Here is a 24,977-nt window from a genome sequence, read left to right as displayed (position 1 = left end):
GCAACAATCGGGCATGCTCTTGGCGGCACCGGTTTTCATCCGATTCGATAATTATCGAATCGGATGGTTGATCGGCCGCCAAGTTGAGAGATGTATGGGTACCTTTAGTTCCTACATGGAAGATCAGATAGAGATGGTATCTGTTTTTTCCCATTAATATAAAACATGCAGGTTGAATTATGCACAGGTAATTAGGATCCCTCCGATTCAATGTCTGTGCTCTCTCTGATGATATTATGGGGATGGAGGAGGTGCCCCAATGACAATGGTGTTTTAAAGGAATTTCTTAAAAGTAGGAGGGGTAGCTCATACAAAAACATATATATAGCTTTAAAGAGAATCTGTATTGTTAAAATCGCACAAAAGTAAACATACCAGTGCGTTAGGGGACATCTCCTATTACCCTCTGTCACAATTTCGCCGCTCCTCGCCGCATTAAAAGTGGTTAAAAACAGTTTTAAAAAGTTTGTTTATAAACAAAGAAAATGGCCACCAAAGCAGGAAGTAGGTTGATGTACAGTATGTTCACACATAGAAAATGCATCCATACACAAGCAGGCTGTATACAGCCTTCCTTTTGAATCTCAAGAGATCATTTGTGTGTTTCTTTCCCCCTGCAGCTATCTTCCACTGAAGTGGCTGTTTCTTCCTGCAGAGTGCAGACAGCTCTGCCTGTATGTAATTCCTCAGTATGTGAAAGCCCAGCCAGCTCTGAGGAGGATTTATCCAGCTTGTAAAAGATAATAGAGCAGAGAGAAGCTGCCCTAATCTAAATAATACACAGGCAGTGTGCAGAGTGGGGCCTGGAAGGGGGAGTTCATAGCAGAACCACAACACTGAAGAACTTGGCAGCCTTCCAGACACAGGCTGACAAGTCTGACAAGAGAGAGATAAGTTGATTTATTACAGAGATGGTGATAGTAGAACGTGCTGCAGTAAGCTAGAACACATTAAAATAGCTTTTGGAACTTGTGGGATGATAAAAAACAGGATGCAATTTTTGTTACGGAGTCTCTTTAAAAGAATAAATGGGTGATTTTATTGGACACTTTAAAAAGACAACACGTTTCACGGGTCCCTGCCCGTTTCCTCAGGTTATGTAATCAGTGACGGGCTCTGTAGTAAGGAGCGCTTCTGGTGACATCGGCTCCCCCACTATTCAAAACTAAACCCCCAAAAAACATTTCTGCTGGAATGAGTTAAACCCAAATGTATCCAGTAGGGAAATTAGCACTCACCGAGTGACACATCAGAGCAATCGACAGCCGTGGCTGACATATTGGGTCAGGCTTCTCCAGGCATCTTCCAAGCCAAACACTGCAAAAGGAAAACAAGTGCAAGAGACATTAGTCACCATTACTCATACTGGTACATCTGCTACATCACCCGTGTCCCATCACAAAGCAGTCAGTGTGTGTGGGCTATTCCCAGCAGCTGCTGGTGCTCCACAGTCATGTGACACAGCAAGAGATCAAAGCATTCTAGGGGGTTCCCTAATCCAGAGAGATGCAGCAAGAGGCCGGCAAGTCTTTACAAAATAAACACAATATTTACCAGGTACATCTTGTGGATAAAATACTCTGTGAACTTTAAGCATGCTTTTTTTTCACAATATTAATTTATTATTTAGTCTGTGTTTGTGAAAGCTTTCCTCTGCCCGATTTACTTTGTCAAATGTATCACAGGCAGCAAGATTTGTAGTACCGGCAGGTGATTGCTGCAGAATATTTAATTTACTGAGAAATCTAAAGCCAAAGATGGATGGTGCTAAATACAAGGATATTCTTGAGCAAAACCTCTATCTCAGTCCACCAGTGACTTGACACTTGGGTGGAGGGTTCACCTTCCAGCAGAACAATGACCCAAAGCATACTGCTAACGCACAGGTGTCAAACAACGTCCATGGTCCGAATGCGGCCCTCCTTGCCAAATATGCACCATTGTAAGCAGTAAAAACAAAAGCCAAAAAAACAGTACACGGTAATCCCTTCTAGAAGATGACAGCATTTCTGGTTTAAACACTGTCAGAGTGAGTGCAGCAACAACCCACAGGACTCCTTACACACGTCAACCCCGGCACCCTCTCCCCACACTTTAGAGTAGCGCAGCAGAGCAGTGTAATATTTACTTGCTCCAGTGAGGAGTTGTGTCTCATTCTTCCTGGCAGCTGCATGCCCTATACTGCCATACCACCCGCTCCTAAACATGTGACATACATTCAGAGCCAGGAAGATTGGAGGAGACCCAAACGCAGCACTGGGACAGGTAAATATTAAAGGATTACTCTGCGGATGGGGGAGGAGCGACTTCCCAGGCCTTCACGTTTGTTCTAGTTACGCCACTTAAAGGGAATCTTAACAGAGGGATATGGATGTTTCCTTTTAAACAATACCAGTTGCTTGTCAGTCCTGCTGATCTCTTTGGCTGCAGTAGTGGCTGCATCGCACACCTGAAACAAGCATGCAGCTAATCCAGTCTGACTTCAGTCAGAGCACCTGATCTGCATGCTTGTTCAGGGGCTGTGGCTAAGGGCCCATTTCCACTATCGCGAATTCGCATGCATTTTTCGCATGCAAATTCGCATAGCAATACAAGTTAATGGGACTGTTTCCACCTGTCCGGATTCCTTTGCGTTTTTCTGTGCAGAAAAAATTTGCATGGCAGAGCCATCAGAATTTGCATACCGCATATGCGAATCGCATACAATGTATTTAAAAGGAAATTCGCATGAGGTTTGAGTATGCGAATTTTTATGCGAATTTTCATGCAAATTCGCATAGAAACAATGGAAAAGCACACCAGCACTACCATGGTTAAATTCGCATGCATCGTCATCCATGCAAATTCGCATGAAAATTCGTATGGAGCCGCATGCGAAATTCGCATCTGCATGCGAATTTTTACCGTGGCGATTCGCACGGCACAAGTGGAAATGCAGCCTCAATGTATTAGAGACACAGGATCAGCAGGAGAGTCAGGCAACTGGTCTTATTTTAAAAGGAAAAATCCATATCCTTCTCAGTTTAGGTTCCCTTTAATTTGAGACTGTTCAGTAAAATGTTAAATCAAACACTTTGGCCCACAATTTAGGCAATGTTTTATAGTTTGGCCCCTTACATGATTGAGTTTCTGCTAGAGCAGTGATGGCAAACCTTTTAGAAGCAGAGTGCCCAAACCGTGACTCAAAGTCCATTTATCTTTCATAGAGTGCCAACATTACAATGTATAGTGAACACTGGCTTTTAAAGGCCATTCTACATTTAAAATGCAGCAATTACCCCAACAAAAGCAGCAACTACGGGGCATTTAAAATGCATCAGTAGCGCACATATGAAATTAAGCAATAACCCAACATTTAAAATGTCATCAATCACCCCCACAAATGAAATGTGCACAATTACCTCACATTTAAAATCCATTAATCACCCAAACGAATGACGTGCAGCAATTACGCCACATCTAACATGCATCAATCACCCCCACCAATGAAATTATGCAGTTACCCACATTTAAAATGCATCAAGCACCTCACATATGAAATGCAGCAATTGCCCCATCCTGGCATGCCAGTTCCTACCCCATATAAATGCTACCCTGGCTGAACTTCTTAAGGGGTCTAAGGAGGTAGGTAGCTGCAGCTAGATTGAAGGATAAGTAGGGAGGGTGAGTAGCTGGGCTGATGAGGTGGAAGTGTAGGTAGGGAAGGTAGGTAGCGGTAAGTGAAAGGGAGGGAAGGTAGAGAGATGAGGTAGTTGCTTCAGGACAGGAGGGAGTGCAGGTAGGTAGGTATGTAGAGATGTAAGGTGGCTGCAGCTGGGCGGTTGGATAGGTAGGGAGGGTATGTAGCTGTGGCTGGGGGGAGGGGGGGGGGGGAGGAGGAAGTTTTGGTAAATAGGGAGGTTAGGTAGCTGCAACTGGGAGGGTAAGTAGAAAGATTAGGTAGCTGCTGCAGGACATGAGTGAGTGCAAGTACGTAAGGTAGCTGCAGCTGGGCGGTATGCAGACAGCAGCAGCAGCGCAGTAGGGAGAATAGGTAGCTGTTGCTGGGCAGGCTGTATGGAAGGGTAGGTAGTTGCAAATTGGGTGGGATGGACTGTGGTTAGGTAGCTGCAACTAGGTGGGCTGCAGAAGTAGTATGTAGCTATGGCTGGACAGGCATTTGTAGGGTAAATGCTGTGCGGAAGGGTAGGTAGGTGCATGCTGCTGCGCTGCTCCAGTGTAGGTTGGCTGTGGAAAGAGAGGGTAGGTACATGCTGCTGGTGGTAGGTGTAAGCTGGGTGGGTGGTAGGTGCAAGCTGGGTGGGTGGTAGGTAGGGAGGCTAACTACATGCTGGTGGTAGGTAGGGAGGCTAACTACATGGTGGTAGGTAGGGAGGCTAACTACATGCTGCTGCTGTGGCCCCCTCTTGACAGTTAATGACAGAGCAAAAAATTACCTCCTCCTCCAGAATTGTCAATGACAGAGAGATTGCCACCTCCCTTCCCCCTCCCCCCTTCTTCCCAGGATGGTGCATGACCGATTAATGCCACTCCCCCCTTCCTCTACAGACATTAGATTATTCAGCCTTACGTCTGTATATGCAGGCTCGATCTTGACTGGAGTGCTGCTGCACAAAGGTACATTCAGAGTTCCTCTCTGGGCCGCTGCTGCACAAAGGTACATTCAGAGTTCCTCTCTGGGCCGCGACTAGGAAGCCCTGCAGGGCGCGGAGCTTAGCAGTGCACAGCATCTCCGTGCACAACTGCTCCTCCTGCGAAAAGGTCTGATCAGAGCAGAGTGGGGGCGGTACTTTACACTGCTCTGCTCCTCCTGATTCACCCCCTCCAGCCATACGGGCTGATCGGTGTTGACGGCTTCAGCTCCAACCGCTCTAGCCATGCAGGCAGATCTTTGGTGATGGCTCCCCCTCCAAGCATGCAAGCAGATCAGCGGCAGGGACTCCCGCTCTCTCCCTTCAGGCATGTAGCCAGATCAGCGGCGATGGTTTCTGCTCCACCCCCTCCAGGCATGCACCAGATTGGCGGTGGCGAAACAACACAGCATGCGTGCCCACAGAGACTGCTCTGCGTGCCGCCTTGGGGACGCGTGCTATAGGTTCGCCACCGCTGTGCTAGAGTAACACCCAAGTGGTTTAAGGGGAAATATTTAAATGTGTTGGAATGGACTCTGTAGTCAGACTTGAAGATAGCAGTTCACTAGCAAAAACCGTCCAACATGAAGGAGCTGGAGCAGCCTTACCTTAAAGAGAACCAGAGACAAAGCACCCTAAGTATTTTACCAGTCAGAGATTTTATCAGGGCTTATAAGAAGCAAGCTGAACAGTGAAGAATGAAACAGAGAGCAGGGTAGGTGTTTTCTGTAATGTTCCCACTGATATATATGGTAAAATACATGAGGGTGCTTCGTCTCTGGTTCACTTTAAAGCGTACCAGAGATCAGAAACCACTAAGAACCGATACTTCCCTGGGGCTTCCTCCCGCCCCATGAACCCATCTGGGGCCCCTGCCGTCCTCCTGCGGTTTGCCGTTCAGCCATGATCAGCCCCGGTAATTGGCTCAGTCGGGTCCAGTCTGGGTCTTCTGCACATGCCTGATTTACTGCTGCTGCACAGTATTTTCAATGTCTCTGCCTGCCTCCGCCCCCGGCCAGCGACATGACCAGCCACAGCCGTTCCCCGCCAGTTAAATGACCATTTAAATATTGTCAACACTAAGCTTAGAGAAAGCCCAGAGAATGAGATCGGTGGGGGCAGAGCCTAGCGGTGGCGAGGTCACTGGCAGTGGGCTAAGGCAGACAGAGGCATTGCGGAGCAGTATAAATTGAGTTATGCGCAGTGATGTGCAGTGCTTTGTGGATGGGTGATGACCCATTGTATAATGTGTGGCTGCGTGATGATGTAGCAGCTATACATGTACACGCAGCAGCACAACGTGTAGGGCAGCACAAGCTGTTATGACACCAGGTGGATTGGCCTGCAAAAATTGAGTAATGTATGAGCACCCACCTAAACTATACCTTACCCACACTAATAAGTCGAAAGGTGGCCATACACTGGTCGATTTGCCATCAGATTCGACCAATAGGTAGATCCCTCTCTGATCGAATCTGTTCAGAGAGGGATCGTATGGCCACCTTTACTGCAAACAGATGGTGATCGGTTTCAGGCTGAAATAGATTCACAATCTGTGGAGCTGCTGCTGCTGCCGCCCCCCCACCCCCCCTGCATACATTACCTGTTCCCCCGGCATGACTCCCCTGGTCCCCGCTGTCTTCTTCTCCGCTCCGGACCATTCCTGCAGCTACTGAACTTGCTGTCCAGGGGAAGTTTAAACAGTAGAGGGCGCTCTACTATTTAAACTTCCTGCCGGGACAGGAAGTTCTGTGTAGCTGCAGCGGTCCGGAATCCAGCACGGAAAGAAGACAGCGGGGACCAGGGGAGTCGCGCCGGCGGAACAGGTAATGTATACCCGCTGTATTGCGTCGGTCATCAGGTATTCGAATGCCGCTATGGACGCACTGCCGACCCGCCGGCGATCGAGAAAAATCTTCCGCACGGATGGAAACAATCGATTTCGGACGGAAATCGATCGTTCTGTCAGCGGTGTGCGCGGCGATTTCACAGCCGATTCTGTGATCGAATCGGCTGTATATCGGCGGGAAAATAGTTAGGTGTATGGGCCCCTTTATTAATACTCACTATTGGTCATCTGATTTGGGGTCTGTTATCTAATCACTCCTCCTGTAGCTGATGATGACAGTGCTGGCCTACGACTAAGTGCCTAAACTATGTATCTGCAGTAAGTTTAGACAACACTAGATCATGTGCACCATATCAACATACTTCATCTGAAGCACGAGTGTCAAAACTCCAGTCTTCAAGAGCCATATCCATGCCAGTGTTTAAGGTGGACTGAGAAATGTGTTCTACTTGATAACCCACACATTTCCTGATTCAGTCCCATCAATTAATTTGAACTGGTCCAAAAATGTCTAAAGACCTCGGACCTTGAAGGCTGGAGTTCAACATCCCTAAAGTATTCTCAGATGATCAGGTAGAAAACAAATTGTGAAGATTTGCCACAGGAGACCGCCATACTGCTCTCTGCAGAACTTCAATCACTGCCTAAAAGTGTCTTTTCACACAGGAAAATGTAAGCAAACATAGCTTCAGTAGCAGCATGAAATTGTGTATCCTACATCTCAAGACATTATTTAACAATCTAGAGAGGACTACATAATGTACAGGAAAGAAGAAAGCTCCTGTAACCTACCACAAATGTTCAGCGAAAGGAACTCTTCCTCAGAAGCAGAAACTTTTAGTCCTTCATAGTGATTGGAGCTTCTTCCCACCAGCATTTGAACCTGGGCACACAAAAGATTTAAAATGATGAAATCCATGTTGCAAAAAAAATAAAAAGCATCACATGAACAATAGTGATACACAAGCATTTTTCTTTACATTAAAAAAAAAAAAAAAAGCAAAAAAAAAAAAAAAAAAGCAAAAAAAAAAAAAAAAAAACTGGAGCATGTGACAAGCTTAGGATGCAACAAACCACGAGGGTCCTGTCTGGCAGCTAAATTAAGTTTTGTTTCCCAATCAAGTTCCTCAATCTGAAGAGGGACCAAAAAGCTGCTCTGTTCTGTGTACAACTGGATTAAAAACACCCCAAATCCTGCAAATGTTCTGTCATTATCTGGAAATTCCTATTCCCTCCATGCAACGTTGAGACCTTGGGACAATGTGTTCTGGTTTGTAACGTCCTTGGCCAAAGAAATTCCAAAGTGGAACAAGAAACCGCAATTAACTCAAGTTCTAGGAATTCCAAAGATGAAAAACGTATTTAGGTAGCGGATGCCAGATTTACGCGTTCCAGAATCAGCTGTTTTTCCAGGATCAGCCAGCATACAGGTGTTGAGGGACTACAAGTGCCAGCATGGATAGAGCATACAAAGCAATCTGAAAAACAGGTCAGCCACGTCAGCTTCTAATTGCACAACAAACAACAAAGTGAAACCACTGCACTGTCAGAACACTTAACGGATACATAATAGAAGGGTTTCCATAATATGGCCAAGTGCTCAACTTCAGACACCATTACGGGTGATTAACCCTCTCCTGAATAAAGACGTATATGTACTTCCCTTTTATGGCCTGTTCTTCTGCATGAACTCATGGGCATACAAAGATGCATACAAAACGATTGCTACCTCCATCAGCCTCTAACACCTGAGGGAGAGAGAGATGGCAAATAGGAGAGGCAATATTTGAGGGGGAGGGGGATATGGGACAAAGTATATAAAGGTCACATGGGGAGAGGGGACGTGTATACATTTTTTTTTTATTTGGGGGGTAGAGGTGGGAAAAGAGAAAATTAGTATGTGATACAGAGGGGGGGGGGGGGGGGGAATAGAGAGATTGAGAAAGAGGGGAGGAAGAACATTAGTAGAGAAAAAGGATGTGTAATGGAGAGGTGTGAGATTGAGGAGGTGGTGTTGACACATTATTATTATTATTTAGTATTTATATAGCGCCGACATATTACGCAGCGCTGTACAGTGTGTATATATATATATTGTCTTGTCACTAACTGTCCCTCACAGGAGCTCACAATCTAATCCCTACAATTGCCATATGTCTATATTATGTAATGTAAGTACTGTAGTCTAGGGCCAATTTTTAGGGGGAGCCAATTAACTTATCCGTATGTTTTTTGAATGTGGGAGGAAACCGGAGTACCCGGAGGAAACCCACGCAGACACGGAGAGAACATACAAACTCTTTGCAGATAGTGCCCTGGCTGGGATTCGAACCAGGGACCCAGTGCTGCAAGGCGAGAGAGCTAACCACTACGCCACCGTGCTGCCCAGACACATAGAGCACTATGGGATATATGAGGTGATGAACGGAGGAGGAGGAGGATGTGAGGTGGAGGGGGGCAGGCAGCAGAGAGATGAGAAGACATGGCACGGCCTGTAGAGCGAAGCATATAGGGTGCAAGGGAAGGGATGTGATCAGCGGACAAACAGGTGAATGGATGTGGGATACCTGTGAGACATACATTAATGCAGGGCTTAGGGCCTATTCTAGAAAAAAATTTCCATGTAACATGCTTCTTCCTGTTTTCGGTGTAGCCACAATAATGACCTGTTGCTATGGAGATAAAAATGGGAATGAAAATTTGCATTCAAAACGCTCATAAACACACATGAGATTTAACAACTTCACATTAAAACACATTTTCGCACCCATACTCAAACTACAGTGGAAATTGGCCCTAAATGGGAAGAAGACAACAGATGAGCTGTAGGGTAAGATAGGCAATCAGGCAACATTGAGAGAAAGTGACATAGACAAAACACACATCCACACTACACTTTAGCAAAACCAGTTAAAATCAGACAAAATACAACTCCTGGTCCTGAAGGCTCTCAACTTCTTCATAAAGCATCATCTTCCTAAGGCAGAGTCTACACACTGCTGCCTTCTCAAGCTCTACGTTTAAAAACACAAAAACAAACAGTAGAATGTACAGAGACAGAAAGCTTTACCTGTCCATGTACAGTGATCCCAAGATTAGCGAATTTGCAAAATATTCAACACCATCAGTGCAGAGGACATTCACTGATAACCACCCCATTCTGGAGCAATGACCTATAGTAACCTCACTAGACTTCCTGAATTTAACCACTATAGTTTTATCCTTCGCTTGACAGATCAGAGCTTGCGCTCTCTCTCTCAGGATTCGTGTCAGAATGGCAATGAGCAAAGTCCAGGGGAAAGCAGAGCTAGGCTACTGTATCGTTCTGGGGCTTGGGATGGTGTCATCACAGAGGAGGTGGAGCCTGTTTTCTTGCTCAACATGCTTGTGAACTATAGTGACCGCATGGGTCTATAAGAGGTGAAAAGCCGGTGATATTCTGAACCTGTCCTTGACAACCAGGTCAGGTCCCCTCCCAGTCTGCACTGCACAAAAGGCAACAAAGCTGTCACAGGGGACAGAAAAAACAAATAGGGGACGGCTACATTAAATGACTGACAAAAACAAACATCCCACCCCATTGCTTTTGTTGCCCCTCTGATAAGTGGTGTGTCTGGCTGTTCCTCCCCTCTACTCTCTCCACACAGCCAGATGTATACACCTGCACTAGCCAACACACATCTCCAGGTCAAAACTGTGCAAATGGCGCAGGGAAAGTTGTGCGCACCTTAGGCCTTAATGTGAATTACGGCTATAGCGGTGCTTAGAAAGCAATTTGGGTCCAAGTTACTTTAAAACCAACGCAATTTGGCCTCCAGCAATAGATGGCAGCCGAACTACGTCTTATGGGGGCCTGGAGGGGAAGTAGTAATCAACACCGCCAGGACTTCTGCAGGAGCAGGGTTAGCAGTTTTTTGGCTTCACCCTGCGCCGTTTTTGCATGTACGCCCTCCAGGTGCTTAAAAAGAGTATCTGTGCGGTGGAGTTACTACATATGACCAGCTTCCACCCAACCATAACTGCTGGTAAAAATGGTTTAAGATGAGATACAGTCTGTTCATTGGTTACTTCAACCTTCCCTAATTATTACCACACAGTCATGTAAAGACCTTGCAGAATCAAAATTATGGTCACTAAAAAGGTTAACATTTTGCCACTATTTATTTATATACTGTAGCACCAATATCTACTCAAAAATAAACCTAATGTAAAAAAACTTACACGTTGCTATACTATAATTGCTCCATGTCAGCGTTGCGTAATTTGCATTGGCGCTTTATAAATACAATAAATATATTGTCGGGGAAAACGGGTACAGGCCAAAAATTAAGAACATGGCGTCATCGGTGAATAGCGCAATTTTTAATGTATGTACAGTAAGCAGTACTGGAAAAAAATGAGAGCTGATTGCAGGGCAAAAACGGGAAAAATCTATCTCACAAACCCTAAGTAAAATGTGGAAGACACACTTTATGTGTAAGTACAACAAACATGAATAACAAATAGGGCCACAAAAAAAAAAAAAAAAAAAAAAAAAAAAAAAAAATGAACAGTATTACATTTCTCAATATATAAATATTTGGTTGGCCTCCTCTGAAGTATGGTTAGCTTCAGGCCTTTACTTTGTCTCGGTGAAGTTCCATTCCTCCGATATTTCAACTTCCTGCATGAGGACTTGCAAACAGTCTAAAGGTCAGTACACACGCACTACTGTAACAAACGACGGGTCCGTCAGACCCTCCCGCGGCGTGGTCGTTCTGCCGACAGTAGTACTACCGTCGGCAGAACGACCACGCCGCGGGAGAGTCTGATGGACCCGTCGTTTGTTACAACAGTACGTGTGTATGCACCTTAAAGGACAGGAAGAGGGAATATCTGAGGAATAGAACTTCACAGAGACAAAGTGAGGGTATTTAGCTACCCATGAATCAATGGAAAAACATTTTTTTTTTTTTTAATAAAAAAGGCTTAGGTACATTTTAGGTACCGGTACATTTTTCATAGAGGTTTGCATTATCCACTCTCACCAGCATGAATAGAAATACTTAGCAAAGCAGTTTGCACAAGCAGAAAGGACATCCAAAGAACTTTCAAATGAGAAGAAAAATAGTTTTAAAATAGGACCTCTGACTGAATACAAAGACATCCAGAATAACATTAATAAGGTCATGTGCAGGATTTACAGCCACTTCCTGTTTACGAATAAGACTTAGTCAGACCATAGCTGGGTGACAAAATCATGCTTATAATTTCTTCTGACATTCTACCACATTCCACTTAGGTGAACTGCAGTTTCGGACCCCTTAAGAGAGGAGGGAAGGAGAAATCAGACGATCCCTGCAGCACCCAACGATAAAAGTAGTAAAAGATGTGTGCTATCACTGTGAACGAGGGATTAGGGCCCTTCGCATGGGGCATGTTGCATTACCATCGCAACGCAATGCTGCCGTTTAACATGCAATGCAACCATACAGTTCAATGAAAACATGCTTCACTACCACTGTAAATGCATGCCTTACCCAGTTTCGAAATATGCTACACTCAATCAGAAAGCACCATAGGAATATAGTTGCGACGATATTGTTTGTTGCAATACAATGGATGCAGTGCAATAGGGCCCTAATTGTTTATTAGGCCAGGTCACACCATAGAAATACTCTGGCTTTCACGACTACAAAGCCCACTTGCGGGCATTTTGATACAATACTGTGTAGTGTGCTGCGGTAATACTGAATCCAGGGGCAGTGGGCTTCCAAGAGAAACAAAGCCAAATAGGGGGAGGAGTAGAGCCCAGACAGAGGTCAGGAACAAAGCCAGAGCCGGATGATGCAAAAAAACAAACAAAAAAGCACTTGTAGAGAACATGAAGATAGTCTGAGCAATATGAAGCACCTACAGTGAGACTGAACAATCTACATTTTCAGCAATCCCAGAGATAAAAAGGAAGTGCAATAAAATAACAGGAGTTCAGCTACTGGGATACCTATGAATCAGCTGCTGGGAGATTTGGGCGCAGGATAAAGACGATATAATTACCATTCCCCCTCCAGGCCGCCATGGATAGTGGGGGAAAGATGCAATTCTGCTTCCAGCTATTGCTGTCGGCCGAATTGCAGAGTGTTTTTATTGTAATTTGTGCTCTGTATTTTGACAGCGCCCAAATTACTCACTGAGTGCAGCTATAGCCGTAATTCCTATTATGGTGTATGGTGGCACCAGCTGCGCCCAAATCACTTGCGCTGTTTTAACATCGCTTGCAGCTACTAAGCTTCCAACAGTGAATCCATCAATTAAATCAAAGAAAATCAGCTCTGACGCTACCGGGCAGCAAAATCTGTGACTTCAAAAGTCATGGAATTTTGCCCCGGGATTTCAGGGGGATAAATACTTATTTCTGCCGTGGGGATGTGGCAAATTGGCTTGGATGTTAACTGTGCAATAGAAAAAAAAAAAAAAAAAAATTAAAATAAATGGCTTCAGACTTTAACTGCTTCTCTGTGATGCCAGAAGGAACATCACTTTTTTTTAACCCTGCTCAGTGTTAATTTAGGGCCGGTTCACACTGGTTGTAAAAAGTAAAAACGTATCTGTGGCTCCGGTTTGGTCCGGGTACAAAAACGATTCTAATGGTGAAAATAGCAGCCGTCTTCACCCAATTTAAAAATGGATCCATGGGCAATCCGGGGGATCAGTTTTATAAAAACGGAATGGAGAGTCCGGACTTGTTGATACTTCACGGACCCCGGAAGGGACTTGACGGAGCCCGGATACACGGAGGGGTAGTGGCAGGCAATGCAAAAACAGATCTCCCTCTACACAGACACAGAGAGAGATCCGGATTGCCTGCTCCTCCCCTCAGTCATAGCCATAGGTGTCTCCTGGTATGCTGAAGGGGGAAGCAGCCAGGAAGGGGGGCAGCAGGTACAGCTGCGGGGGTGGCTGGACACCCCGTGCCCACTTCCCCACTCTCCCTCCAGCTACTTTCTTTTAAAATCAATCCAGCATATAGCGAGCTGGGAACTCACTAACTTCCTTGAGTTCCACCACTCGCCACGTGACTTCCTGCAATGCTGCCCTCTGTACTTCATTGGCTGGCATTGCAGGAAGTCACACGGCGAGCGGTGGAACAAGGAAGTAAGTTCCCCGCTCGCTATATGCTGGATTTTAGGAAACTAGCTGGAGGGGGAGCACGGAAGGGAGGGGACCCAGGTGAGAGGAGGTGGGTCCGACCCCCCTCCATGCCACTGTCCCCCTTCCTGGCTGCTACCCCCTCCAGCATGACGGCCCCCTCCCCTGGGAGGAGGGAGGGCAATGCATACACATTCAGGCAGAGGAGAGTAAGGGAGGAAAGGACATCAGGATTGGCTTCAAGATAGACACAAGTTAAAATGGAAAATCCTAAGAAGGATTTTCTCTTTTTTTTACTATAGAAAAATCACGTTATGTAATAACAAAATGATCAAGCATGATCAAGGGCCACGCAGGCGCACTGGGCAGAGGTCGAAAAGGAAACTTAGCAGCAGTGGGGGACCGGAGCATCGTTCCAGGATGGCGAGGGCACAGGACATCTCCAGGGAGCTGGTGGAAGCCAAGGTAAGTGAAACTTTTCTGCCCCCACTCGGTTAAGGTTCACTTCAATTTTAAATTATGTGTAGGTCTTTTTAATGAAATAAAAGTAGGTGTAATTTTACCATTTGGCCACAGGATCACTTCAAAACTTGGAAACGCCACCATCCAATCAGACCCAGAGCCCTAGAGCTGCCATTCAGTCAGCATAGGCCAACGTACCTCAGCAATGGTATCAGCATCTTGTTGGGTCCATGCCAAGAAGAATATCAGCTGTGATTAGAGCTAAAGGTGGACCAACTGGTTATTAGAGGGCATCTCCAATTTAGTGGCCACTCAGTGTATTTACATATGCTACAACTGACTTCAAATTGACCCTTAAAAGCAAACCTGAACTGAAAATTATAATTAAGTCAAAATAAACATACACTTGTTATTCTTACCTCTTGTGTAGTCTACTCATTAAAGCCAATGGGTACCGTTTAAAAAAAGAAAAAGTCAGATACTCACCTAAGGAGAGGGAAGGCTCGGTCCTAATGAGCCTTCCCTCTCCTCTCCCGGTGCCCTCGGTGCTGCGCTGGCTCCCCCGTTCGCGTCCGCCGCCGCAGGGACTTCGGAGGTCTTCGGGAGCACTCGGGCTTCCGAAGACGGGCCGCTCCATACTACGTACGTGCGAGTGCGTCATAGAGGGCGCTCGCGCATGCGTAGTATGGAGCGGCCGCGTCATCGGGAGCCCGAGTGCTCCCGAAAGCTCCCTTCGGCATGCGGAAGTGGCAGTATTTGACCGAACTGGTCGAATACTGCCACGGGGGATCCTGCGCAGGACCGGGCACCGGGAGAGGAGAGGGAAGGCTCATTAGGACCGAGCCTTCCCCCTCCTTAGGTGAGTATCTGACTTTCTTTTTTTAAAACGGTAAACATTCACTTTAATCTCTTTCTCCTCTCCTGCGTCCTGTTTGTCCACTGCGATCAATGGAATTTTCTGTCCTCCATTTTGATGGAGCCATAGGGAAACTTGGACATTACCTTGCTCACCAGTTGTCCTTTCAGTTATGACTGACAGCAACTGATATATTTCAGTTCTGACAAAATCTTTTCAAAACTGGAAGGAATGGTTGTAAGAAGAAAATGGTGAGAGGAACAGACGGTGAGGTAAGTATGTAATATTTATTTGCAGGCACATTATGTGTTTATTTTTAATAATTTCACTCGGTTCAGGTTTCCTTTAAATCTCCATTTTAGGTCCAGCAATACTGAACTGAGCAAAGCCTAGATTTCACTACAGCAATTAGTTCTTACAAGACAAGGCAACAAACATCACACACACAGCCATATTGTTGTAGATATCCGTGTTGTCACGCTAACGCTCGTCGCCTGGAGGTATCTAAATGATTCAGCTGCTGAAGGTGTAAAATCTTCAGTCTTCAAAGGGATGTGTACAATATCAGGTCTTCATTTCCACCACATGACAGGACAGGATTGTCTGCAATGTATGCTGCATTTCCCTGCTTCCATCAACAGAAAACCCTGTTTTCCACAATCACCACCCCCATATTCCTATTTAATTGCTGTGTAAGAAGATGCTCTGGCACATGAAGAAACATGGTATTTGTGCAGTTACAGAGGTGAATGTCTTACGCACTCCATAAAATGCTGTGCGACATTCTGAAGCTATACAAATACTATAAAGTAAATGCTGAACTTTTACCTCCTTGTAAAATATTCCTTGGAGAAGCCACTGCTCGTGTCTGCCACTGCTCATGTCTGTCTGTCCTACTACTGTGCTGCCCATAATTATTTATACCCCTGGCAAATTTTGAGTTAAAGTTTTTTTAATTAACCAAGCAAGTAATTTCTTTGACGGGAAATGACATAGGGGTCTCCCAAAAGATAATACGACGATGTACAAAAGGCATTATTGTGAAGAAAGAATAAAGGTGGCCATACACTGGTAGATTTGCCATCAGATTCGACCAACAGACAGATCCCCCTCTGATCAGAGAGGGATCATATGGCTGCCTTTACTGCAAACAGATTGTGAATTGATTTCAGCATGAAATAGATTCACCATCTGTGGAGCTTCCGCTGCCTTTACATTTGAGCAAAAAGTGTCCAGTCCACAATTATTCATACCCTTCACAAACTGTCACAGTCTGTGGCAACATCCAGAGTTCTATACCATTCCAAATAGTCCAAGCTGTTCTAAAGCATCCTAATTACCCTGATTAATTGGGAACAGATGTTTTAATCAACTCAACAGGTGAAAAACTGCAGCTCTCTGCAGTTGGTTTGCGGACAGTCATGGCTAACACAAAAGATCTCAGTGAGGACCTGCAGCTGCGCATTGTGGCTGTTCTTAAGAAAGGCAATTTCTAAATGTTTTCAAGTTCCAGTGGCCACAATGCAAAATATTAAAAAATACAAGATGTTCCACACTATGGAAAATCTCAGGATGTGGACAGAAGCCAAAAGTGACACCTGTGCTGGCCAGGAGGATAGTGAGAGAGGTGAAAAAGGGTCAGCACCAAGGCCTGATGAATCTGGACTCTGCTGGTGGCAATGTCTCAAGTTAGACAATCCAATGGACACTGCACACCAGGGCTGTGGAGTCGGTACAAAAAATCTTCTGACTCCAACTCCTCAGTTTTTGAAACTGACTCCAACTCCAGGTACCCAAAATGGCTCAGACTCTCACTCTAATTATTACCAGAACTAAGGAATTGATAGAAAAATCATTCGACTCAGACGCCTCAGTTTATGAAACAACCGACAGACTCCAGGTACCCAAAATTGCCCTGACTCCACAGCCCTGCTGCACACTGCTGGGTTCCACAGATTAAGACCAAGGACGCCACTTCTCCAGATAAGGCACACAAAAGCTTGCTTGGCCTTTGCAGGTGCTCATCTGGACAAAGAATAAGACTTCTGGTGTTCTGTGTTATGGTCAGATGAAACAAAAATTAATTTGTTTGGTCACAATGAGGTTTCCTTCATTTGGAGTAAAAAAGGAAAGGAGAAGCCTTCAACCAAAAGAACACCATCCCCACTGTAAAACATGGTGGTGGGAATGCTTTGGGGGTGTTTTCAGCCAATGGACCAGGGAACCTAATCACAGGAAAGGGGTATGAATAATTATGTGCAGCACTGTACATAATGGCCTCAATGCTCAAAGCATTACAACATTCAGTAATGCAAAAAAAAAAAAAAATGGCGATTTTACCGAACATCTAATCTTCTAAGCAGGCTACATGAAAAAGTAAAATTACCGACTAGGGAGGTAAATTACTGACTTGTGCGGTAAAATCCTCCTTAAATATCAATTTTGAAAGAATACAGTAGTCGGGAAAAAAACGTACTAATGGTCTGTTTTTAGGACCAGCTCTGAGCTGTCAGCAACTAAATCTCAGCCATGTAGTAAAGCAGAGGTCCCCAACCTGGGGGCCGCGGCCCCCTGGGGGTCCGTGGGCAGATTTCTGGGGGGCCGCGGCAGATCTGGCCTTTCTCCCTCTCCCCCCAGCGGCCGCCGTTCCTGATACCTTATGGGCGGCCGCTTTCTTCCTTATATTCCCGATAGCCCCTCTCCTCTTTGAAGCATCTCGTATTACAGCAGCGCTTGCTGTGCGCATGCTGTAAGGAGGGAAGGAGGCGGGCAGCGTTCCCATGGTAACGGCGATTGCCGCTACAGGAAGCCGCTGCCCTATTTCCTACCCTTCCTTACAGCAGCCGCGCGGGAAGCGCTGCTGTAATACGAGGTGCTGCAAGAGGAGAGGAGCTATGTGGAATACAAGGAAGCGACCGCCCGCTCGTAAGGTAACTGGAGCGGCGGCCGCGCGGGGGGAAGAGAGGAGAGGCTACACTGTGCTAACTGTACTGGCGACACTGGGGCAGCGATACTGGGCTAACTATACTTGCTATACTGGGCTAACTATACTTGCTATTCTGGGATAACTATACTTGCTATACTGGGATAACTGTACTTGCTATACTGGGCTAACTGTACTTGCTATACTGGGCTAACTGTACTTGCTATACTGTGGTAACTGTACTAGCTATACTGGGGTAATTATACTTGCAATACTGGGCTAACTATACTGGCTATACTGGGCTAACTATACTTGCTATACTGTGGTAACTGTACTAGCTATACTGGGGTAATTATACTTGCAATACTGGGCTAACTATACTGGTTATACTGGGCTAACTATACTTGCTATACTGGGCTAACTATACTTGCTATACTGTGGTAACTGTACTAGCTATACTGGGGTAATTATACTTGCAATACTGGGCTAACTATACTGGCTATACTGGGCTAACTATACTTGCTATTCTGGGCTAACTATACTTGCTATACTGGGCTAACTATACTTGCTATACTGGGCTAACTGTACTTGCTATTCTGGGCTAACTGTACTTGCTATTCTGGGCTAACTGTACTTGCTATTCTGGGCTAACTATACTTGCTATACTGGGCTAACTATACTTGCTATACTGTGGTAACTGTACTAGCTATACTGGGGTAATTATACTTGCAATACTGGGCTAACTATACTGGCTATACTGGGCTAACTATACTTGCTATACTGGGCTAACTATACTTGCTATACTGTGGTAACTGTACTAGCTATACTGGGGTAATTATACTTGCAATACTGGGCTAACTATACTGGCTATACTGGGCTAACTATACTTGCTATTCTGGGCTAACTGTACTTGCTATACTGGGCTAACTGTACTAGCTATACTGGGGTAACTATACTTGCTATACTAGGCTAACTGTACTTGCTATACTGGGCTGACTGTACTTGCTATACTGTGGTAACTGTACTAGCTATACTGGGGTAATTATACTTGCTATACTGGGCTAACTATACTGGCTATACTGGGCTAACTATACTTGCTATACTAGGCTAACTGTACTTGCTATACTAGGCTAACTGTACTTGCTATACTGTGGTAACTGTACTTGCTATATTGGGGTAGCTATACTTGCTATACTAGTCTAACTGTACTTGCTATACTGGGGTAACTACTGGCTATACTGGGGTAGCTATACTTGCTATACTAGGCTAACTGTACTTGCTATACTGGGGTAGCTATACTTGCTATACTAGTCTAACTGTACTTGCTATACTGGGGTAACTACTGGCTATACTGGGGTAGCTATACTTGCTATACTAGGCTAACTGTACTTGCTATACTGGGGTAACTACTGGCTATACTGGGGTAACTACTGGCTATACTGGGGTAGCTATACTTGCTATACTAGGCTAACTGTACTTGCTATACTGGGGTAGCTATACTTGCTATACTAGTCTAACTGTACTTGCTATACTGGGGTAACTACTGGCTATACTGGGGTAGCTATACTTGCTATACTAGGCTAACTGTACTTGCTATACTGGGGTAGCTATACTTGCTATACTAGTCTAACTGTACTTGCTATGCTGGGGTAACTACTGGCTATACTGGGGTAGCTATACTTGCTATACTAGGCTAACTGTACTTGCTATAGTGTGGTAACTGTACTTGCTATACTGGGCTAACTGTACTTGCTATACTGTGGAAACTGTACTTGCTATACTGTGGAATCTGGGAAAAAAGGGGGGGGGGGGGGGCTGCTGCCGCCGACACTAGCCACGCCCACTCCTCCCCCCGACCCCAGGGGGGCCCCGGAAAAAAATTTGGTCGGGATAGTGGGCCCCGGGCTCAAAAAGGTTGGGGACCCCTGCTAAAGCATAAGAAAGGAGCCAGCCAGTAGGAGGAGCCATACTGTCTACCTCCTCACCCCATTGGTGCCGATGCCCTCCTGGGCAGGACATCTGTAGGTAAAACAGTCCAGGCAGCCCGTTTGATGATCAGCTGGATGGCTGGTGGGAGGCAGGAGGGGCAGAGGGTTGCCGTTCTCACCTCGCTGATCCTGGTTGATAAGGCTGTGCTGGGGGTAAGGAATCGCAGCAGAGTATAGTCTATGGCTGATGGAAATTTAGGCCGAGTCCTGCTGCCTCCTGCCAGGCACTATGATGTCTCTTCACATCCAAATGTGAGCAGCTCTGACTATGATGTGCGGCCATTACCCTGCAGCGAAGCAGACAACCAGGAACAGCAAAGTGAGAATGACAACATACTCCACTCACTTTCCAAACAGATTGTTTGGAAAGTTTTCGCACTAGTACTAGTACATGGGGGGGGGGGGGGGGGGGGTTCCTATTCTGAAAAAAGGTTAAACTTACCTGGGGCTTCTACTGGCCCCCTGCAGGCATCCTGTGCCCACGCCAGGACAAACCGATCCTCTGGTCCCCCACAGTGAGCCAGTTTCGGTTTCAGTGACTGGCCAGTTGGAAGGCCACTGCACCTGCGCGTCCCTGGTCACGCATGTCCTCAATCATGCTCCCATATCTGCCCTGCGCAATACGAAAAATCTTGTACGGGAGAATGATTGAGGACGCACACAGCCAGGGCCATGCAGGTACAGTAGCCTGCCGACTGGCCTATCGCCGGGAAACCGAAATTGGCTCACTGCGGGGGACCGGAAGATAGTTTTGTCGAGGCACGGGCACAAGACGTCTGCAGGGGGCCGGTAGAAGCCACAGGTAAATTAAACTTTTTTTTTTTATAGCAACAGGGTTCACTTTAAGCTTCGTAAACACGCCTGACTTAAGTCCGTCAACAATCAGGCATGTATATGGCACCTGACTGCCCCAGATGCCCCACCTGCGAGCGGTCCCCCGCAGGACAGATTTTACACTGCACGGGCATGGTGTTTGGGGGATGATGTTTTGAGGTGAATGGAGCGCCATTACCGTCGGCACATTTGACGGATTTCAACCCGAAATCAACTGGTTAATTGACCAGGCAGACAAAATTTTCATCCAATTCGATAAAATTATCTAATCGGATGGTAAATCGGGCCACAAAATCAGTAGATGTAAAACATTTTAAAATTATACATACCGGTACCTTCCTCCAGCCCCATTCAGGCTAATTAGCTCCTCACCGTCCTTCTGAATCCTCTGGTAATTTAGCCAGGTGGCCTCAACAGAACCGGTAATTCGGCCAGTTGGGGCCAGTCGGCCCAGTGCGGCCACGTGTGCTCCCCCAGTCAGAAACATCCTGCACCTGCGCAGACCACTCCCAGCGACGGGAGCATGACTGGGCCTGCACAATACACCCCGATTCGCAGACTTACCAGGGCTTCTGACGGAGGATCCAGAAGGAGGAGGACCACGAGGGACCGATTAGCCTGAAGGAAGCCCCAGGTATGTTTATTTTTGTATTATTTTATTTGATCTCAGGTTTACACTAACTATCAATAGAGAAGACATTAGATTTGATATAATAAATCAATGTACAGTCATGGTTCCACATAGTTTTATACCACATTGGGCTTTATTAATGTATATGTAATGTCACCTAGCCACCTAAAGCTATAGCCTTATTCATAGCTACATTATAACTTGCATGTAAAGGCAAGAAAAATACATAACACAAAGCGTAACAAAACTGAAATGGTCGGTAAGGACTGACTGTGCGCAGTGGAAAATGTGAGATGTGGGGGAAGGAGCAGGACTGACTCACAGCTACATTCAGCAAATATTCATGAAGAGACTGTTCAGGACATTTTTTGTTCATGGCGGTATGATAGAGACACTGAGCCTCTGTCTTTTTGGCTTAGATATACAATTTGGTTAATATGCAGGAACTAAATGTGTAATCGTTTTATTATCCACCACAATGCCGACTGTGACACAAACTGGTCAATAGAAGCCATTCACAATTATACTGTTAAAAAAAAAATAACATAAAAAGATCACTGCAAACAGCTAGGCAAATTAATGCAGAATTCAAGAGCTTGCCAGCTTAAAGCATAAAGAAGGCCAGTATACAGAAAATGACAGCACTATCAGTTTTTGGAGTGCAGCAAAACTCTCCAAATCAAACAGCATTTCAAGTGTTGTGACAGCGTGCTCACAGGACTCCCTTACTTCCTGTTCCTGTAAAGTATTAGGTGACTCTTGGATTGGAAACTTAAAAGGGAACCTGAAGAGAGAGGTCCGCCCTATCTTTTTTTTTTTTTTTTTAAACGATAACAGTTGCCTGGCAGTCCTGCTGATCATTCTGGCATCAGTAGTGTCTGAAACACCCACCTAAACAAGCATGCAACAAATCTTGTCAGTAACACCTGATCAGGGTCTATGGCTACAAGTGTTAGGGGCAGAGGATCACCTGGACAGCCAGGCAATCAGAATTATTTTTTTCACCAACCATGACTGGGTCGTGCCCGGAAATGTAGTTTGCACATACTGGGCTGTAGGACACAATAAAAAACAGCAGTGTAAGTAAGCAAGATACATTATTACAGCAGGGGACAGTGTTTTAAATAGACAGTTTATCGATAACGACTAACGGCAATTAACAACCGCAATCCTAAGGGGGTAAAAGGGGTTTTCAGGTGTTCAGGAGGTTGACAGCAGAGGGAAGAAGGTAAGAAAGTGTTCCTGTGCCTAGAGGTCCTGGTGGAGATGGCCCGAAACCTCCAGTCTGTTGGGAGCCGACTGAAGAAGCAGTGGCCTGGGCGAGAGGGGTCGCTGGTGGACCTCATTGCTCTGGAGCGCAGTCTGGAGTTGTAGAGGAAGTCTAGTGGGGAGGGGGTTCCCAATGATCCTTTCTGCTGATCTGATGACTGTCTGTAGTTTGTATTGGTCACTGGCAGAGACATACCAGACCAGGTTGGATGAAAAGAGGACATATTAAATGGTTGGTGAAGGAAGAATAGTCTCTATTGGGCTTTCTCCTGGGTAGAGGCCTTGTTGGCATTCCAGCTCAGGTTGCTGGAGATGGTTGTACCCAGGAGGCAGGCTTAGGATACTCTCTCGACTTCAGTGCCATCGATGTACAGTAGATCAGGGTGGGACCAAGACATGCTTCCTGAAATCGATGATCATCTCCACAGTTTTGGCTGTGTTGAGGACCAGCCTGTTCTCTTTACAGCAGTAGCAAATTCTTTCAACCTCCTGGTGGTAGGCTTGTTGATCATGCTTAGTTACAAGGCCAACAATGGTAGTGTTGTCAGCAAATTTGAGGACCTTGACAGATTGCCATGGATATGCAATCATTTGTGTAGAGAGAGAACAGGATCGGTGAGGACACAGCCTTGCGAGGCTCCAGTGTTGATGACCCATGGTTGAATGGAGATGTGACCCAGCCTGACGACTTGGGACCTGTTGTAAGTCCAGGAGGAAAATTCTGGCATAAGAGTCCAGTCTGTCCCAGTGGTCGCTGATGAGCTCCTGGCAGATATTGATGTCTTTGTCAATGGACCTGCTTTCTTTATACGCGAACTGGAATGGGTTTAGTAAAGGCAACACAGTGTGACCCTCACTGATACGAAATTACAACTATTAAACACTTTCCTAGCAGAAAATGGCTTCTGAGAGCAGGAAAGAGATAAAAACAGTCAATAGTTCATAGATGTTAGCTCTGGCGTACTTCAATGAATGTGTCATTGAGCAAAAACAATAAAACAGTAAAAACTTGATTTAAATATAAAATAAAACTGTGGAATATCTTACAAAGTCATTTTAGGAGATGGAGGATAGATACAATTGTTTATTTCATTAGTTTATTTTTACCTCGGGAGTTCTTTAAAGGGAATCTAAACTGAAAAGGATATGGATTTTTCCTTTTCAAATAATACCAGTTGCCTGACTCTCCTGCTGATCCTGTGTCTCTAATGCTTTCAGTCACAGCCCCTCAACAAGCATGCAGATCAGGTGCTCTGACTGAAGTCAGACTGGATTAACTGCATGCTTGTTTCAGGTGTGTGATTCAGCCACTACTGCAGACAAAGATCAGCAGTGTGTGATTCAGCCACTACTGCAGACAAAGATCAGCAGGACTGCCAGGGAACTGGTATTGTTTAAAAGGAAACATCCACATCCCTCTCAGTTAACCTCCTTGCCGGTTATCCCGAGCTGAGCCCAGGGTAACCTGCGCAGGAGGATTGCTCAGGCCCCGCTGGGCCGATTTTCACAATTTTTTTTTATTGCATGCAGCTAGCACTTTGCTAGCTGTGTGCATAACTCGATTGCCGCCGCTCGCCACCGATTCACCGCTACCCGTTGCGCCGCGCTGACCCCCCCCTTCCCAGACCCCTTGCGCAGCCTGGCCAATCAGTGCAAGGCAGCGCTGAGGGGTGGATCGGGACACCCTCTGACGTCGGTGACGCCATGGCGACGGGGGAAGCCATGCAGGAAATCCCATTCTGAATGGGATTTCCTGCTTGCGCAGGTCGCCGGAGGCGATCAGAGTGGGTGGGGGGATGCCGCTGCTCAGCGGCTAGCATGTAGCTAGCGCTAGGCTAGCTACATGATTTAAAAAAAAAAAAAAAAAAAAGTGCTGCACTGCCCCCTTGCCGCAATAATTGGAATGGCAAAGGGGTTAAGCTTCCCTTTAAGGAGGGATAGGACCACTCTTTAAAAGGTCTTCATGACAATGGAAGTAAGGACCACAGGCCTTAAGTGGAGGTCAGAGACTCCTTGTTTTTAAAAACAGGGATGATGGTGGACTCCTTTAAGCACTCAGGGAGTTTACCCACTTGTAGGGACCCAGCGTAGATGGAGGTAAGGATGGGAGTGAGCTGCCATGAGCAGGTTTGCAGGCTGGTGACATGCTAACAGGGGCAGAGGCTTTCCCATGTTGACAGGTGGTGCAGAACATCGGCCTCGCACACAACCGGAGGGGGTGAGATCAGGCTTGGGATGATATCATTGGAGGCAGAAGGTAGGGCAGATAGTGTCAGGTGCCATGCAGGGGTCTCAAACTTACAGTAGAAATTAAAAGACAACTGAAGTGAGAGGGATATGGAGGCTGCCATATTTACTTCCTTTTAAACAATACCAGTTGCCTGGCAGCACAGCTGGTCTATTTGG

The 24,977-nt window shown here is 45.9% G+C and overlaps 1 protein-coding gene across 3 annotated transcripts in view; it reads right to left on the bottom strand.

Moving 5' to 3' along the window:
- The window catches only part of LOC137521623 (oxysterols receptor LXR-beta-like), a 77,657-nt gene that overhangs the window by 29,067 nt on the left and 23,613 nt on the right, over positions 1-24,977 (bottom strand). For 2 of the 3 annotated variants that reach the window (XM_068241120.1, XM_068241118.1), the window contains exons 2-3: positions 7,273-7,363; positions 1,239-1,317 (exon numbers count right to left, since the gene is read on the bottom strand). In XM_068241120.1, the coding sequence (XP_068097221.1) occupies positions 1,239-1,278 (40 nt within the window). In that variant the 5' untranslated portion in view covers positions 1,279-1,317; positions 7,273-7,363. Of the gene's footprint in view, positions 1-1,238; positions 1,318-7,272; positions 7,364-9,550; positions 9,731-24,977 lie in introns of those variants that run through there. The other variant, XM_068241119.1, reaches the window with a different exon arrangement.

This window comes from Hyperolius riggenbachi, chromosome 6 (genome assembly GCF_040937935.1).
Source record: "Hyperolius riggenbachi isolate aHypRig1 chromosome 6, aHypRig1.pri, whole genome shotgun sequence".
In the NCBI taxonomy this organism is placed as follows: domain Eukaryota; kingdom Metazoa; phylum Chordata; class Amphibia; order Anura; family Hyperoliidae; genus Hyperolius; species Hyperolius riggenbachi.
Note: the sequence above shows the minus strand (reverse complement) of the source record. Positions and strands in the feature narration are given on the sequence as shown.